The sequence below is a fragment of the Antechinus flavipes genome, chromosome 4 (genome assembly GCF_016432865.1).
Source record: "Antechinus flavipes isolate AdamAnt ecotype Samford, QLD, Australia chromosome 4, AdamAnt_v2, whole genome shotgun sequence".
NCBI lineage: Eukaryota > Metazoa > Chordata > Mammalia > Dasyuromorphia > Dasyuridae > Antechinus > Antechinus flavipes.
In genome coordinates this window covers 435447901-435464525 of record NC_067401.1, presented here as the reverse complement: position 1 = coordinate 435464525, position 16625 = coordinate 435447901, and the positions used below count along the sequence as shown (strand labels likewise).

Here is a 16625-nt window from a genome sequence, read left to right as displayed (position 1 = left end):
TTTCTTTTGCTGATTTGTAACCCACAGGAAAACAATTTCTATAATCTTGGCTTTGATTTGGATTTGATGCCTTGGGACTCAGACCCATGGGGGATTTCCAACCAATCTTGTACAGGTAATGATTTGCCACATTTTATTTGTAATGAGCTGTATAAAAAAGATTGATTTGTGGGTTATTCCATGGTACAGCAGTTCAATTTTTCCTGGTTGCGAATTCTGGTGGTGGGTTTAAGGAAATAGTGTATTCTATTCTACTTGTTCTGACTTATTACTCCAAAAAAAAAGAAAAAGGAAATAAAAACATTTCTGCAGCATTAATAAGATTGTCATAACTCTCAAATATCATAAATTCATTTAAAATTCGTGCCAGGACAAAAATATGCTGTCACTAAGAGAAGTAGATGCCTTGTGCTGATCTAGACTACATTTGAAGGACTGTTGCCATAGAGAACGGGACTTAAAAAAAAAAAAGTCTGATTAAGTATGGCTTTAAAATTGTTTATCTGAACATTTACAAGATTAGAAAATATATATAGATGTTTTTTACCCCAAACCTTTCAGGTTGTCAAATTTGCAGATTTTCTGTTCCAGAAATAATTTTGCTTTTCATTGTAATATTGGACTTTGAATCCTTGATCATGTTTTTTATTTTACTTCCTTTTTATTCTCTTCTACCCATTCTTGATCATATTGGTAACCGACCTTAGAACTAAAGTGGTTATTTATTCTCTTGTTTTACAAAATCCAGTGCTGTTCTCCAATTTTTTCCCTTTATTTTTGCTAATGAAAGATTTTACATTGGTGCTACTCTTGTTTTACAAAATCCAGTGCTGTTCTCCAATTTTTTCCCTTTATTTTTGCTAATGACAGATTTTACATTGGTGCTAAAGTTAACTGAGCTAAAAAACTGCATTTTGAATACGAGGTGGAAATTACTGGTTTAGATTAGCCTCTGCTTAGTTCAACTATATTTATGAAATGCTCATATCTAAGGTATTACAATGATAAATACATATATCTTGCTTATACATTTACCCAAGAAAGAAAGAAAAAAAGATCAAAATTGGGCATTAAACGTACATTTACACTTGGGAGTTGAACTTTCCAAACACAGTGTTTAAGTTCCTTATATGTAACTATGAAATTCATTTTTACTCTTGTTCATTTTCTTCTATAAGTTAAAATGTCCAGGTAGAAAAATCTCTTGCCCCATGTTTTACAGATAAATATATCAAGGAAGAGCCTCAGCCACTTTCTCCAGATTCCTCAAGCTGTTCAGTCTCTTCCCCTCAATCAGTGGATTCTTATTCTTCAACCCAGCATGTTCCTGTAAGTAGCTGGTTAGTCCTTTGCATTGACCTGTTTGTAAAAAAAAAAAAAAAAAAATGGAAAAGTAACACTTTAAAACCTTGCTAATCCAGACAACTTGAATGAGGCCCATCTGATTTGAAATAACAAGTATTTATTCAACACCTATTTTCCAGGGACTGTGATAGGTACACAAAATAAAAATGAAACAGTTTCTGTCCTCAAGGAGCTTACTTTCTATAGGGAGAGACAACTTGTACAGATAGAAGTAATATTCATAATAAATACAGGGAATAGTTTTGGAGAAACTAGTGGCTGGGGACAGAGAAACTCATCAGGTATCAGGAAATACCTCATATAAGAGGTGGCTTTTAGGGTGAACTTTGAAGGAAGCTAGAGATTCCAGAAGATGGAGGTGAGGAGAGAGTGCTTTTTGGGCATGAAGGACAGCCTCTGCAAGCACATAGAGATGGAGTGCTCTTTGAGAAGGACAGTGGTAGCCCCGTTTGGACCATAGCATGTGTCAAGGGAAGTAATATATAATAAGGCTGGAAAGCTGGGCTTAGAATGTCAAACACATGCATTTATATTTAATCCTTTTGTTGTTCTTCCTTTTTTCTCAGAGGATCAGTGATATCATCTTGATGATAGCTTGACTTGTGTGTGAATTGAATTTAAGTGAGGTGCATTTTTTTTTTTGCACAATTTTTTTGCACAAATTTTGTGCAGACATCTGCTTTGCTCTCTCCTCCAGAGTTAGTCATTGGAGTTTACTGGAAGACAAAGGTCAAGATGACTGATGGTCACTCTAGTAATAGGAGCTCTTGAAGTTTATTAAATGAGAGAATGAAATGGGAGGTGAGATATGTAGGATGTGATCAAACCTCTGCTTTAGGAAAATCACTGGTGGTTGTATGAAAGATGGATTGGGGAAAGAGACTTGAGACAGGGAGACTGATTAAGAGCTATAGCTATAGTCTAAGTGGAAGGTTATAAGGACTTGGACTAGGTTAGTGACTATGTGAGGTTAAAGAAGGGAAGAGATTTGAGAGATGTCATGGAGGCAAAACCAACGAGAATTAGTGACTGATTTTTTTGTGGGGAGGAAGGATACTTTTAACTCATAGTATACCATATGGATTCAGATAATGTAGTAAACAAAATGAAATGAATTAGTGAAAAGATTATAAATTGTAATAGTTAAATGTTTTTGTAAACATTCAGATTTTCTTTATATGTGGTCATTCATTTGGGTGCACTTCTTTAAAAAAAGAATTAACTTCTTCTTGGTTGTGAACATACTGGTTTTTATTCAGTTTTTCTTTTATTTGTAAGGCTGATAGTCACAGAGGAAGACTTCTTACTGAATAAGAATTGTCAATTATAGTTTGATTCCTAGTGTGTAGTTTGAGTTATATGTGTATGTGTATGTGTATATATATATATGTATATACACTAATATTTTGCATTATGTGATCAGATGTTTCACTTCTGTACTATCTTGCTTTTACATTTATAAGCCATATGAGGCTTCTGCAATTTAATGGTATTGTGCCAAAAAAGATGATTTTCACTGGCATTCTATCCTGTGTAGTAGCCTAGGTAGTGTAGGATAAAATTTGTTTTTTTGGTGTTCTCCTACCTGCCTCTTTTTTTTTTTTTAATTTATTTTTTATTATAGCTTTTTATTTACAAAATATATGCATGGGTAATTTTTGAGCATTGACTCTTCTGTTCCAACTTTTCCCCTCCTTTCCTCCATCCCCTCCCCTAGATGGCAGGTAGACCAATACATGTTAAATATGTTAAAGTATATGTTAAATATAATATATGTATACCTATCTATATAGTTATTTTTGCTGCACAAGAAAAATCGGACTTAGAAATAAGGTAAAAATAACCTGAGAAGGAAATAAAAAATGTAAGCGGACAAAAACAGGTTGTGGAAATGCTATGTAGTGGTTCACACTCATTTCCCAGAGTTCTTTCGCTGGGTATATCTGGTTATCTTCATTATTGAACAAATGGAACTGATTTGGTTCATCTCATTGTTGAAGAGAGCCATGTCCATCAGAATTGATCATCATATAGTATTATTGTTGAAGTATATAATGATCTCCTGGTTCTGCTCATTTTACTCAACATCAGTTCATGTAAGTCTCTCCAGGCCTTTCTGAAATCATCCACCTCATCATTTCTTACAGAACAATAACATTCCATAACATTAATGTACTATAATTTATTCAGCCATTCTCCAATTGATAGGCATCCATTCAATTTCCAGTTTCTAGCCACTACAAAAAGAGTTGCCACAAACATTTTTGCACCAACAGATCCCTTTCCCTTCTTTAAGATCTCTTTAGAATATAGGCCCAATAGTAACACTGCTGGATCAAAGGTTATGTACAGTTTGATAACTTTTTGGGCATACTTCCAAACTGCTCTCCAGAATGGTTGGGTGCATTCACAATTCCACCAACAGTGTATCAGTATTCCAGTTTTCCCACATCCCCTCCAACATTCAGCATTATCTTTTCCTGTCATCCTAGCTAATAATCTGAGAGGGGTGTAGTGGTATCTCAGAGTTGTCTTCATTTGCATTTCTTTGATTAATAATGATTTGGAGCATCTTTTCATATGGCTAGAAATAGTTTCAATTTCTTCATCTGAAAATTGTCTGTTTATATCCTTTCACCATTTATCAATTGGAGAATGGTTTGATTTCTTATAAATTAGAGTCAGTTCTCTATATATTTTGAAAATGAGGCCTTTATCAGACCTTTGACTGTAAAAATATTTTCCCAGTTTATTGCTTCCCTCCTAATCTTGTCTGCATTAGTTTTGTTTGTATAAAAACTTTTTAATTTGATATAATCAAAATTTTCTATTTTGTGATCAGTAATGATCTCTAGTTCTTTTTTGATCACAAATTCCTTTCTCCTCCACAGGTCTGAGAGGTAAATTATCCTATGTTCCTGTAATTTATTTATGATCTTGTTCTTTATGCCTAAATCATGGACCCATTTTGATCTTGTCTTGGTATATGGTATTAAGTGTGGGTCTGTGCCTAATTTCTGCCATACGAATTTCCAGTTTTCTCAGCAGTTTTTGTCAAGTAATGAATTCTTATCCCAAAAGTTGAGATCTTTGTGTTTGTCAAACACTAGATTGCTATAGTTATTGACTATTTTTTCCTGTGAACCTAACCTATTCCACTGAACAACTATTCTATTTCTTAGCCAATACCAAATAGTTTTGGTGACTGCTGCTTTATAATATAATTTTAGATCTGGTACATCTAGACCACCTTCATTTGATTTTTTTTTTTCATTAGTTCCCTTGAAATTCTTGACCTTTTGTTTTTCCATATGAACTTTGTTGTTATTTTTTCTAGGTCATTAAAATAGTTTTTTGGGAGTCTAATTGATATAGAGCTAAATAAATAGATTAGTTTAGGTAGTATTGTCATCTTTATTATATTCACTCGACCTATCCAAGAGCACTTAATATTTTTCCAGTTGGCTAGATCTGACTTGTGGAAAGTGTTTTGTAGTTTTGCCACTTTCCCTTGGCAGGTAGATTCCCAAATATTTTATACTATCGGCAGTTACTTTAAATGGAATTTCTCTTTGTAACTCTAACTGTTGAATACATATATATGTGTGTATATATATATATATATATATATATATATATATATATATATATATATATACACACATATTATATATATATGTATAAGAATGCTGATGATTTATGTGGGTTTATTTTGTATCCTGCAACTTTGCTAAAGTTGTAGATTATTTCTAATAGCTTTTTAGTAAAATCCTACCTGCCTCTTTTGAACCCATTGTCATCCCTTCCATATTTAAGGTTTTTTTATTCTTTAATTTTATAAAATCATGGAGTTTTAGTTTTGAAATGCATTTAATCTGACCTCTAATTTGATCTAATCATTGATGCAGTGATATCCACCAATTAATCAACAAGCATTTATTAAGCATGTAGTCTTGCACTGCTAGATGCTAGGGTACAAAAATAAAGAATGAAAATATACCTTATAGTGAGCTTACCTTCTGTTGGAAAATTACCACTTAAGGAAAATTCCTTTGGTCCCAAATAATAGGATGGATTGAAGTGATGAGGGGTAATACAGCTAGAAGACGGTCACAATAATATGGGCAATAGGTAATGGGACTAAAGTAGTAGATGTGGGAGTGAATGGAAGAGGTGTTTTGAAAGCAGAAACGGCAAGATCTAACAACTGTTCAGGAAGGTGGGTGGAGGAAAAATGAGGAGTTAAAGAAAATATGAGGTTATGAACCTGGGAAGCTAGAAGGACAATGATACAATTGACAGAAATAGGAAAGTTTGGAAGAGCAAGAGTTAGGGGGAAAAATGATTTCAGTTCTTGACATGTCAAATTTAAGATGTGTCTGATGCCAATTTGAAATGTCCAGAAATTGATGATCAGGGCTAAAGCTTAGGGAGAGACTGGGGCTATATAGCTAGATCTTCTAATTTCCATCTCCCTACCTTTCTTGATCATCTGTACAAACTTGATGATTTATCCCTCAGCAGTTGTGGCGGTTACTAAATGAGAACAGTAAGACATGCCCTTGGCAGCATCCTGGATAGCTTTTGCTTTATCATCTTCATTAAGAGGGAACTTGCTTCCTCAGAAAGGAGTCTGTTCTATTCTTAGGAAATTCTTTTTTATATTGAGCCAAAGACTGACTCCCTGTAACTTATACATTTTGGTTCTCCTTTCTTCCAGAGTTGCACCAAATAAGTTTAATCTCTGTTCCATATGACAGACCACCTTCAACTATTTGAGGATGCCAGTTAAGTCATTTTTCTCTAGGCTAAACATGTCCAGCTCCTTAAACCACAGACAACGTTTGGTCTCATGGTTTAATGGAGGAGACAACATGCAAACCATTATGTACAAATGAGTTATATTTTGGAGAGAGGGCACTAAAATTAAGGGAGATAGAGAAAGGCTTCCTGTAGAAGATAGAATATTAGTTGGAATTTGAAGGAAGTCAGGAGAGGCAGATGAAAATAGGGAGCAAAGGGATGGGAGACAGCCAGAAAAAATGTCTGGAGCTGAAAAATGGAATCACAGAGGTTACAGAAGGTAACATAGGGAATGAAGAAGCATCTGGGTGAGTCAGATCTATGGTTGGTAATATACTAACTTTGGTTCACACTTATGTTTTATATTTGCTAAATTTCAGGTTTTTTCCCTGTGAAGTGGGTTTTAAAAAAAATCCACCATATTGATTTAGCACTTAGTATGTGCTATCACACATATAATTCAATATCTAGTATAATATTAGACCTACAAGCACTCTTAAAATGCTTTTTTGGAATGAATTAATAAAAAAAATACAACTTTTTGCATTTTTTTTTAATTAAAACTTTTTATTTCTTAAAACATATGTGTGGACAATTCTTCAATAGCAGCCCTTGCAAAGTCCTGTTTCCACTTTTCTCCCTTTTCTCCCCCCATGCTCTCCCCTAGATGGCAACTAGTTCAAAAAATGTTAAACATGGTAGACATATATGTTAAGTCCAATATACGCATACATATTTATACAATTATCATCTGCACAAGAAAAAAAGAGAAGCAAAATAAAATCGCATTTGTTTTTTAACTTCTATTTTGCTACAGGAAGAGCTGGATTTATCATCTAGCTCCCAGCTATCTCCCCTCTCTTTGTACAGTGAAACCTCTAGCAGTCCTTCCTCATCGGAGTTACTAAAGGAAGACAAGCCCATCATCGGTGGCACAAACAGGACTGGTATTTCTTTTCTTTTAATGAATTATTCTACTATCACATAGATTTATGTTCACTTTCTCCAGGGGAGTTCTAGAGTGAGTTACTATAAATAAGCTTTCTTGCTTTTATTGTGTGTTTCATAAATGGAGATAAAACTCCATAAATTACATGGAGATGTAATATTTGTCCATGATGATTCCAAATTTATTAGAGAAGGAAGGAATCTTTTTTGTTTCTTTGTTTTCCTATGTAATATCTTGATGTTTCTAGTTAATAACATCATCAAATAGATGTAATAATTCTTAAAAGTAGCCTTTATTTTTTTAAGTAGTGATATCTGTTCTGCAATCTAATGTACCTATTTTATGACCAATATTTAACCAAGATAATATATAGAAGAAAAAGTGTAAAAGACATTATCTAGGAATTGTATAAGAGGAGGAAACAGTCGGCAAGTCACATGGTGACAGTGAAGAATGGCAGGTGGACAGTGAGAGTTCTCCCCTGATACCTTCAAGACATCAGGTGAAAGTAAGGAAGGGCAGATCTCTTGTGTAGAACACCTGGAAGAATGAGAATGAGATTCAAATAGTATGGACAGGCATGGATAAGTTATGGTTTGCATCATTGGAAAGAATTCCTGGTTAATTAGATCATAGATCCATTTAAGTATTTGAGTATAATATATAGAAAATAAATATATTAATATTTATTTTTAGAACTTTAATTGATCTTAGATTCATTTGTGGTTTGGTTTTTTTTTCTCTAGTAAATGGACTAACTCCAAAAAAACAAAGTCACGTCATTTCTAAGCCTTCAATTCAGCCCAAGCCTTTACTTCTGCCAGCAGTACCCAAGAGTCAAGCCAATTCTAGTATTCCAACCAAAGCAATCATCATTCAGACACTCCCAACGCTTCTACCCTTGACAAAGCAGCAACCTGTTATTCATATTCAACCTGCACCTGCTAAAGGTACAAGATGAAAGATTTGTGACTGTGTATGTTTGGAAGACAAGATGTGTCTTAAGAAGCAGGGATTGATGTGGTCTTAAAGGACAGAGCTTTGTTATATGAGGAGACTTTTGTAACTAAATACAAAACAAAATTTTCTTTATATTTACTTTTTTGCAGTTTACACATGATTATTTGGGGATAGAGTAAATAATTATGATATCTATAACAAAAATTATTTTTAATGATATCCCTGTAGCTATCAGACAATAAATGTTTCTTTCCTACAAATTTTTATAAGATGTCAGATACTGGGGAAAGGGTAAATTGAGAATATGTTTCTTGATGTCTTGCTTTTAGTGTTGGACAGAATTCCAAGTTTCCTAATTCTTTAATGTGGTTGTTTCATTTAGAAGTTGAAATATGGAGAAACACGACTCTGGAGTTTTTGAAAATTTACTTCAAAGATCTGTTTTCTTAGTGTGGGTAACCTCTACCAATGTAAATCTCAACTTCATAGCACTTTAGTAGATATTTTCATGATTTTATTTGTTTGGGAAACAAAAAAGAGGAGTCACCTAGTGGTTAGCCTTTTGCCAGGGAGCTTCTCTAAGCTTTTGTAGACAGAAAACATAGTCTGTAGGTAAGCCCACACTTGAGGCATTTCCTGCTTGTTAAAATCTGCTGGATCCCCAGATTTGTAAGCATAGCCTTCAGGATTCCAGTGTCAGCAAATGCCAGTGGCCAGGGTCAGTCATGAGAGTAAAACTTCAGTGGAAGGCATATGACCAATGAGTTTTATCAAACTCAATGTAAATGAAAATAAACCCCAGGAAACTTTCTTGGCAGCAGCAACAATAAGAATAAATGCAATCTATATGGTACTAAAAAGTTTGCAAAGCTCTTTTAGTCTCATTTAATTCTCTTAACATCCCTGTGATATAAGCATTACACTGCCCTCCTTCCCTAATAGACTGTAAGGGCAAAGGCCGTCTTGTTTTGGTGTTTGTAACTAACACCACAGAGTTGGCACAGAGTTGGTGCTTAATAACTGCTTGCTGAAGAAATAATGAATCTCCACGGGACAGATGCTGTAGAAAGTGAGCCTGAGAGAGGAAGTGATTGGCTTGTGATCACACAGGTCTTCAGGGTCAGAGGTGAAATTCCGATGTGGCCCAATTCCAAGGCCCGACCTCCAGGGGCACTGGTGAGCAGAGAGTCCTGTGCAGTTCTGCCTTGGGCGTCTGTTGGCTGGGTGAATGGGGAAAGGCCGGGTCCTTTCTTAACCTCAGTTTCCTCTGTAAAGTGAGTCTGGGCTGGTTAAGGCCCCAACAACGGGAGAGGCATAATCCTGGCGGCTTTGCCTCCATCTTTCTGCTTGGCTTTCTTGAGTCTCCAGTCCCTTGAAAATGTAATCTCTCATGTGTGCCTTTAAAAGGTGTGTATCTGCCCACACATTGGGCACATGTGCGTGTGCCTGTGTGTGCGTGTGTGCAGCGCAGGGATGCATGTAGTCAGGATGTGTGCATAGTCTGGTGCATGTGTGCATTGTTTACATGTGTATGCTTGAACATGCATGTGTGTGTGTGTGTAAATTGTGGTGGCAGATTGATTTTTCCTAGTCTGAAGAGGTGGGGGGCCCAGTGAGAAGAGCAGAGAACTTGGAGTTGTGGGGTTGCCCCTTCTGGCCATGTCCTGGAACAATTTGCTGAGCTGCCTCACGCTGAAGGGGTTGTATTCAGTGCCCTAACAGACATTCTGGCTTTAGTTCCAGGTGAGCTTCTCTGAGCCTGGGAATAAACTTGGCCATTGCAGTTTGGGACTTTTCTCTGCCAAGGTCCTGATGAAGATTTCTTTTAAGCTTTTTGCACCCCAGTTTCTATAGTTGTAAAATTAAGATTTTGGCTTCCCCACTAGTAGGTAGAAGTGTGCTCAAATCTCAGTGAAATGTATGTGTATTGCCTATATTGTCCAGCAGATGGCCTGAGATACTCAAAGTAACCCCATCTACACATGAATTAGGTTTTTGAGAAAAATATCAAAAACCTTGTGGGTTCCCATGCAGCTAGAGAAAGCTTTGCCAGGATAGTGCAGTAAAGCCTATTGCTCGTCATTGGCTTTCATCAGTGTCAGATCACTGCTATGGAGACCTTGGGGTCTCCAGAGAAAGTGCTGTGAGTCCTCTTTCCCTTTCTGTGGGGCTCCGGGCAATTCCCTTCCATTCTTTGCTTTTCAGCTTCCTCCTCTGCTGAATAAAGAGTTTGGATGTGAGCTCTGCAGTCTCTCCCAGTTCAAATCTGAGACTGTGTGACCCTAAGTCCATTATATCTTGGAGTCTCTCCTTCCTCATCTGTGAAATGCAGATAATAGCTCTTAATGTTGTCAACCTGACAGTATTTGGGAGGAATTCATTTTGTAGATTTTAAGATGTCATGTGAGAGTAAGTTGTTAAATATTTAAGCAAGTTTCTGCAAATCAATTTACCACTCCTTTTTTGGACTTAGCTTTGTTGGATTTATTTAAGATATAGTAGGACAGTGTTACGACATGGCTTATCTAATAAAATTAATACTTTTAGTTTTATCCCTGTATGATGCCTGGCATTGGTACAGGAGAAAATCTCCTATACTTTAGTCCCAACGTTTTTTAACCTAGAGTCCAAGGATACTTGGGATTTGTGGATTTATTTCAAGGATAGGCTCCTTTTTGGAATTTAGGTGACAAAAAAGTTGTATCTTCATTTTCACTAAGGTCTTTTTTTTTTTTTTTTTTTTTTTTTTTTCTGAGACAATTGGGGTTAAGTGATTTGCCAGGGTCACACCAGCTAGGAAGTGTTAAGTTTCTTAGACCAGATTTGAACTCAGGTCCTCCTGACTTCAGGGCTGGTGCTCTATCCACTGTGCCACCTAGTTGCCCCTTTCCCTAAGATCTTGATTGAAATTTAGCATTTCTTTTAATTATGAATTTTAAAAAGCTATTCTGGGAAGAAGATATCAGTAGGCTTACCAGGATGCTAAAAAAGTTAAGAACTTCTGCCTAGTAGATGATTTCATGAATTCCTCTTAGCTAGACTGATCTTCAGACAATAGTCAGAGACATCCTATGTAACTGGGTCTGTATGCAGAACCTTTTTTAGCTACGGGGAAGACAACATTCTAACAAATATATGCAAAGCAAGCTATATACAGGATAAATAGGAAATAATTAACAGAGAGAAGGCATTAGAATTAAGAGAAATTGGAGAAGGTTTCCAACATGAGATGAGATTTTATTTGGGACTTAAAGGAAGCTTGGGAGGTCAATAGTTGGAATATAAGAGCAAAAGCATTCCAAATATGGGGGATAGCCAGAGAGAATATTCGATTCTGAAAGATGGAGTATCTTTGTGGAATAGTCAGTTCAGTGCCCCTATGTTGGGGAGTACATGCTAAACAGAGCATTTTGTTTTTGATTCTGGAAGTGATAGGAAGTTACTGGAGTTTATTGAGTAGGGGGATGACATAGTTTAGCCTGTGCTTTAGAAAGTCATTTTGGTGGTGGAATGGAGAAGATAGATTGGAGTGGAGCGACTTTGGAGGCGGGGAGATCCACCAGCAGGCTATGGCAGTAATCAAGTGTGAGGTGAAGAAGTCTATATTAGAATAGTTGATGATGTCTCCAGAGGAGGAAAGAGATATATTTAAGAGATGTTGCCAAGATGAAAATAACAAGCCTTGGCAGATTACCTTGCGGGGGGTAAAGGGAGGAGTGGAATTAAAAGGATGGAAGGATTCTCTAGTATTGGGATGATCTCTAGAAATGGAAAAGGTGGTAGTGCTGGGATAGTTTAAGAAGGATAATGACTTTTCTTTGGGATAGATTGAAGTTAAGATATTTGGTGGATATCCAATTTGAGATGTCTGAAGATTGGAGACTGGACATCATCATAGAGATCGGGGCAAGTTAGTAGATTTGAGATTCATTAGCATTGATTGTAACTAAATCCATTGGAGCCCTTAAGTTCGCCAAGAAAAGTAGTAAAGAGAAAGAAGAGAAGAGGGTTTATGACAGGCCCTGAGGGACACAAATTGAGGGTCACCTAGAGAAAGATCCAGCAAAGGAGACAGAAAAGAGCAGTCATGCAGGAGGAGAACCACAAGAGTGGTATTCTGAAAACTTAGAAGACAATATCAAAAAAGAAGAAAGCAATCAATAGCCAAAAGATGCAGAGGAGTCAAGGAGATTCAGGATATAAGAAAAGGCAGTGCATTGTATTTGGCACCTGAGGCATTGTTAGGATCTTTGGAGACAGCAGTTTCAGTGGAATTATGAGGTCAGAAGCACAAGGTGTAAGGGGTTAAGAAAAGTGAGAAGAGAAAAAGTGGAGAAATCTGTTGGGTAGGCCTTTTCAAGGAGGGTGGTTACAAAGGACCAAAGAGATATAGGAAACTTTTTGGCATATTTGGAGTCCCCAAAAAACCTTGAGGAATTGAATATATTCATCAATTTCTTTTCCTATAATTACTCAGTATAAAATAGGAGGTATTAAATGGCAGAATCAGGATCTGAAACTTTTAGTTTTCCTGAACTTTTATTGTACATACTGTACTCTTAACTCAGCATCACATTATATCCTAATTATTAGATCATTCTCTTGAATGATCTGCATTAATACTGCATTAATTTCTTAATGCAGTAAGTGCAGTATCTTTAAATGGGAGCTCTGGAAGATCTCTCCATATATAGGAAATTTTCACATGAGTAAACTTTGTTTTCATTGGCTCTGTGCCTCTGCTTATACTGTTCCCTATTTCTGGAATGCTCTCCTACCCCCTTTACTGCATCTTGAAATCCTACCTATTCTTTATGACTAATTCTCTTTTTTTTTTTTTTTTTACATTAGTATGATTATTTCTGCTCTGTGTTGATAAATATCATAACTATTTACAATTCTATTGATTTTTAAAAAATAACTTTTTATTGATAGAACGCATACCAGGGTAATTTTTTATAGCATTATCCCTTGCATTCACTTCTGTTCCGATTTTTCCCCTCCCTCCCTCCACCCCTCCCCCAGATGGCAAGCAGTCCTTTACATGTTGAATAGGTTACAGTATATCCTAGATACAATATATGTGTGCAGAACTGAACAGTTTTCTTGTTGCACAGGAAGAATTGGATTCAGAAGGTATAAATAACCTGGGAAGAAAAACAAAAATGCAAGCAGTTTATATTCATTTCCCAGTGTTCTTTCTTTGGATGTAGCTGCTTCTGTCCATCTTTGATCAATTAAAGCTCTCTTTATCGAAGAGATCCACTTCCATCAGAATATATCCTCAAACAGTATCGTTGTTGAGGTATATAATGATCTCCTGGTTCTGCTCATTTCACTTAGCATCAGTTAATGTATGTATGACTAATTCTCTTGCTTTAAAATATACTTTTTTATCCAAATCTTACACATATGCAAGGGTTACTTCTAGTCCCATGTTCTACAAAAAACTTTTTCCTGACCTTCCCAGTTCAAGAAATTTCTCTTTCCTCTGAACTTTTTGGAGTGGCCTTTCTTATTCAGTTTATATGGATCTTATCATTTATTGATTTATTGTTAATGATCAATTCATGTGTATCTTTGTCTTCCAATTTTGATAGGTTGTTAGTTCTTAAGGATAGGGGCTATGTCTTTTTTTAAAAAATCATTATTATTACTATAGCTTTTTATTGACAAACATATGCATGTGTTATTTTTCGACATTGACATTTCGTCTTTGGGTGTTTGGCGAATACTAATTATTTTTTCTTGGTTTGAGCAAAATTTAAAAGATCAATCTTACCTTCAAAGGCTTAGAAGTGAAAGTTACCTTTAAGATAAATCACCTATTGCAGCTCTCTTATCTTCAAGAGGAAGAGAGCCCTTGAGAGGTTGTGACTTCTGTGATCATACAAATGTTGCTGACGTGCCCTTCAAAATTATGATGTATCTATCAGTGGACCCAGGGATATTTTTTCAAGAGGGTAGTTGTCTGGGAGACTAATTAGGATATTTTAATTTCCAGGTGGAAATACTATTTTCACCTGAGTGCAGATTCTTTGGTGTAAATAATACGAGTTTATGGACAAAACATATGCATGGGTTATTTTTCGACATTGACCCTTGCAAAAACTTGTTTCCCCTCCTTCTGTCCACTCCCTCCCCTAGTTGGCGGTCAGTCCTGTACATATTAAACATGTTAAAGTATATGTTAAATACAATATATGTATACATATTTATTCAGTTATCTTGCTGTACAAGAAAAATCGGATTTAGAAAGAAGGTAAAAATTATCTGGGAAGAAAAACAAAAATCTAAGCAAACAATAACAGAAAGAGTGCAAATGCTATGTTGTGGTCCACATTCATTTCCCAGTGTTATTCTACTGAGTGTAGCAGGTTCTGTTCATCACTGATCAATTGGAACTGATTTGGATCCTCTAGTTGCCAAAGATAGGGATAGGGGCTATGTCTTAACCCTTTTGTTCTTAAGATAGTTCTATTTCACATCTTTGGGTGCTTGGAGAATACTAATTATTTTTCTTGGTTTGAGCAAAATTTAAAAGATCAATCTTACCTTCAAAAACCTTGATCACAGGCTTAGAAGTGAAAGTTACCTTTAAGATAAATCACCTATTCCAACTCTCTTATCTTCAAGAGGAGGAGAACCCTTGAGAGGTTGTGACTTCTGTGATCATACGAATGTTGCTGATGTGCCCTTCAAAATTATGATGTATCAGTGGACCCAGGGATATTTTTTCAAGAGGCTAGTTGTCTGGGAGACTAGTTAGGATATTTTAATTTCCAGGTGGAAATACTATTTTCACCTGAGTGCAGATTCTTTGGTGTGAATAATACGAGTTCAATGGCCAGTTTTGTCTGATGCCTACAGATCACAAGTTCATCTCATTTGCAAATTTGTGGTCCTAAGTGTCTGGCACGTCACTTAGATATCCCATGATGTTTTACTTTTATGATGTGCACAAATTGGAACAGGCAGTATTTTTGAAAGTTTTATTCTTTAATCTTTTTTAAAATAACTTATTTTTCTATTAGCAAAAATTTATTTTCTCTTCCTTTTTACTATTCCCTCTCTGTTGAAAAAAAAAGAAAGAAAGAAAAACCATTGTGGGGATTAGGCTTAACAAATTCAAGCACATCAAGTCATCTTGTTAGTTATATCTAAAAATGCATCTTCTTCTGCACACTGAGGCCAACACTTCTGTTAAGAGTTGGGTAGCATGATTAATTACTTGTTTTCTGGAAATGAGTTGATTATAGTTGTGAAGTCTTTTGAAGTTTTTTTTTTTTTAAAGATGTTATTGCAGTTGTATAAATTGTTAACTGACTTTACCCACTCCACTTTGTATCAGTCCATACAAGTCTTTCCAGATTTCTTAATTTTTTAAAACCATTCTCTAGTGGATGAGTATCTACTTTGTTCTCACTTGTGTTTCCATCACAGAAAAGAATTGCTATAAATATTTTTGTACAATTGGACCATTTTCTTCTTTGATCTCTTTGGAGTAATAGTTGTATTACTTGATCAAAGAGTATGCACTAGTTAGTTATTTTGGGAGTGTTCTTTTTGCTTTCCTATTTACTAGAATAGTTGGACTAATTTACAACATCATTAATAGTGCATTGATGTGCATGTCTTCAGTCCTTCCTACATTTTTCACATTCTATTTTTATTCATTTTGCTAGTCTGATGGATAAGAGTTAGACATTTAGAATTGTTTTAATTTTTACTTCTCTGCTATTTGGAATATTTTTTTATATTATTATATTGATGGCTTTGATTTCTTCCTTTGAAAACAAAAATAGGCAACATTAAGTCCATTTTCTTTTGCATGTGAAGAGATACCCAGAGCACATATGCTGAGAATTCCTCGATTCAAATTGCTAGTTGATTAGGATATAGATGAATATTGTGGAATTAAGAGACTCAGTAGATGGAGGAGGGAGATTCATATAATGTCAAGTCACTTTTGGCTCCCAAAATATGTGTTAACATTCCCATGTGGTATAACTTTATCCATATTGTAATGGGCCAGAACTCTGTATTTGAAACAAGGATTCTTACAAGGTGTTAATTCAGTGGAAGTGTCCAGTGCAAGCAGCTCCAATATAATTGCTTGGTCTCAGTGGAGAAATGAAAGAAGAAAAGCCAGACACTACAAAGGTGGGAGATGGAATAAATGTCTCTCCTTAGCTCTAAGAGATTGAACTTTCGCCTCCAGTCCTCTGTCTTCTCTGAATCTGACCCTGGCTGAGTTTGTCCCAGTTTATATGCTCTATTATAATTAGATCATTTACAGTATACTGAATATAAACCAATCAGTATATCACTAGGGAGCCATTATTTGTTGTAAGGTTAAATCAGTCATACTGAACTAGAGAACTATTCATCATCATGCTAAACTAGATAACCATTGTCTTATCAATTCTACTGAATTAACACCTTATAAGAATTCTTATTTCAAGTAGAGAGTTTTGGCCCATTACTGTAGTACTGCCATGAATTTGTTCCATAATGAATCTTGAGAGCTATTCCAAAACTACTTGCT

General features: G+C 35.6%; 1 protein-coding gene across 2 annotated transcripts in view; it reads left to right on the top strand.

Moving 5' to 3' along the window:
• ATF6 (activating transcription factor 6) overlaps positions 1–16625 on the top strand; it is a 182928-nt gene that overhangs the window by 16823 nt on the left and 149480 nt on the right. For both annotated transcript variants that reach the window (XM_051999154.1, XM_051999153.1), the window contains exons 3-6: positions 28–115; positions 1223–1329; positions 6986–7115; positions 7864–8067. In XM_051999154.1, coding sequence (XP_051855114.1) covers positions 28–115; positions 1223–1329; positions 6986–7115; positions 7864–8067 — 529 coding nt within the window. The remainder of the gene's footprint in view (positions 1–27; positions 116–1222; positions 1330–6985; positions 7116–7863; positions 8068–16625) is intronic.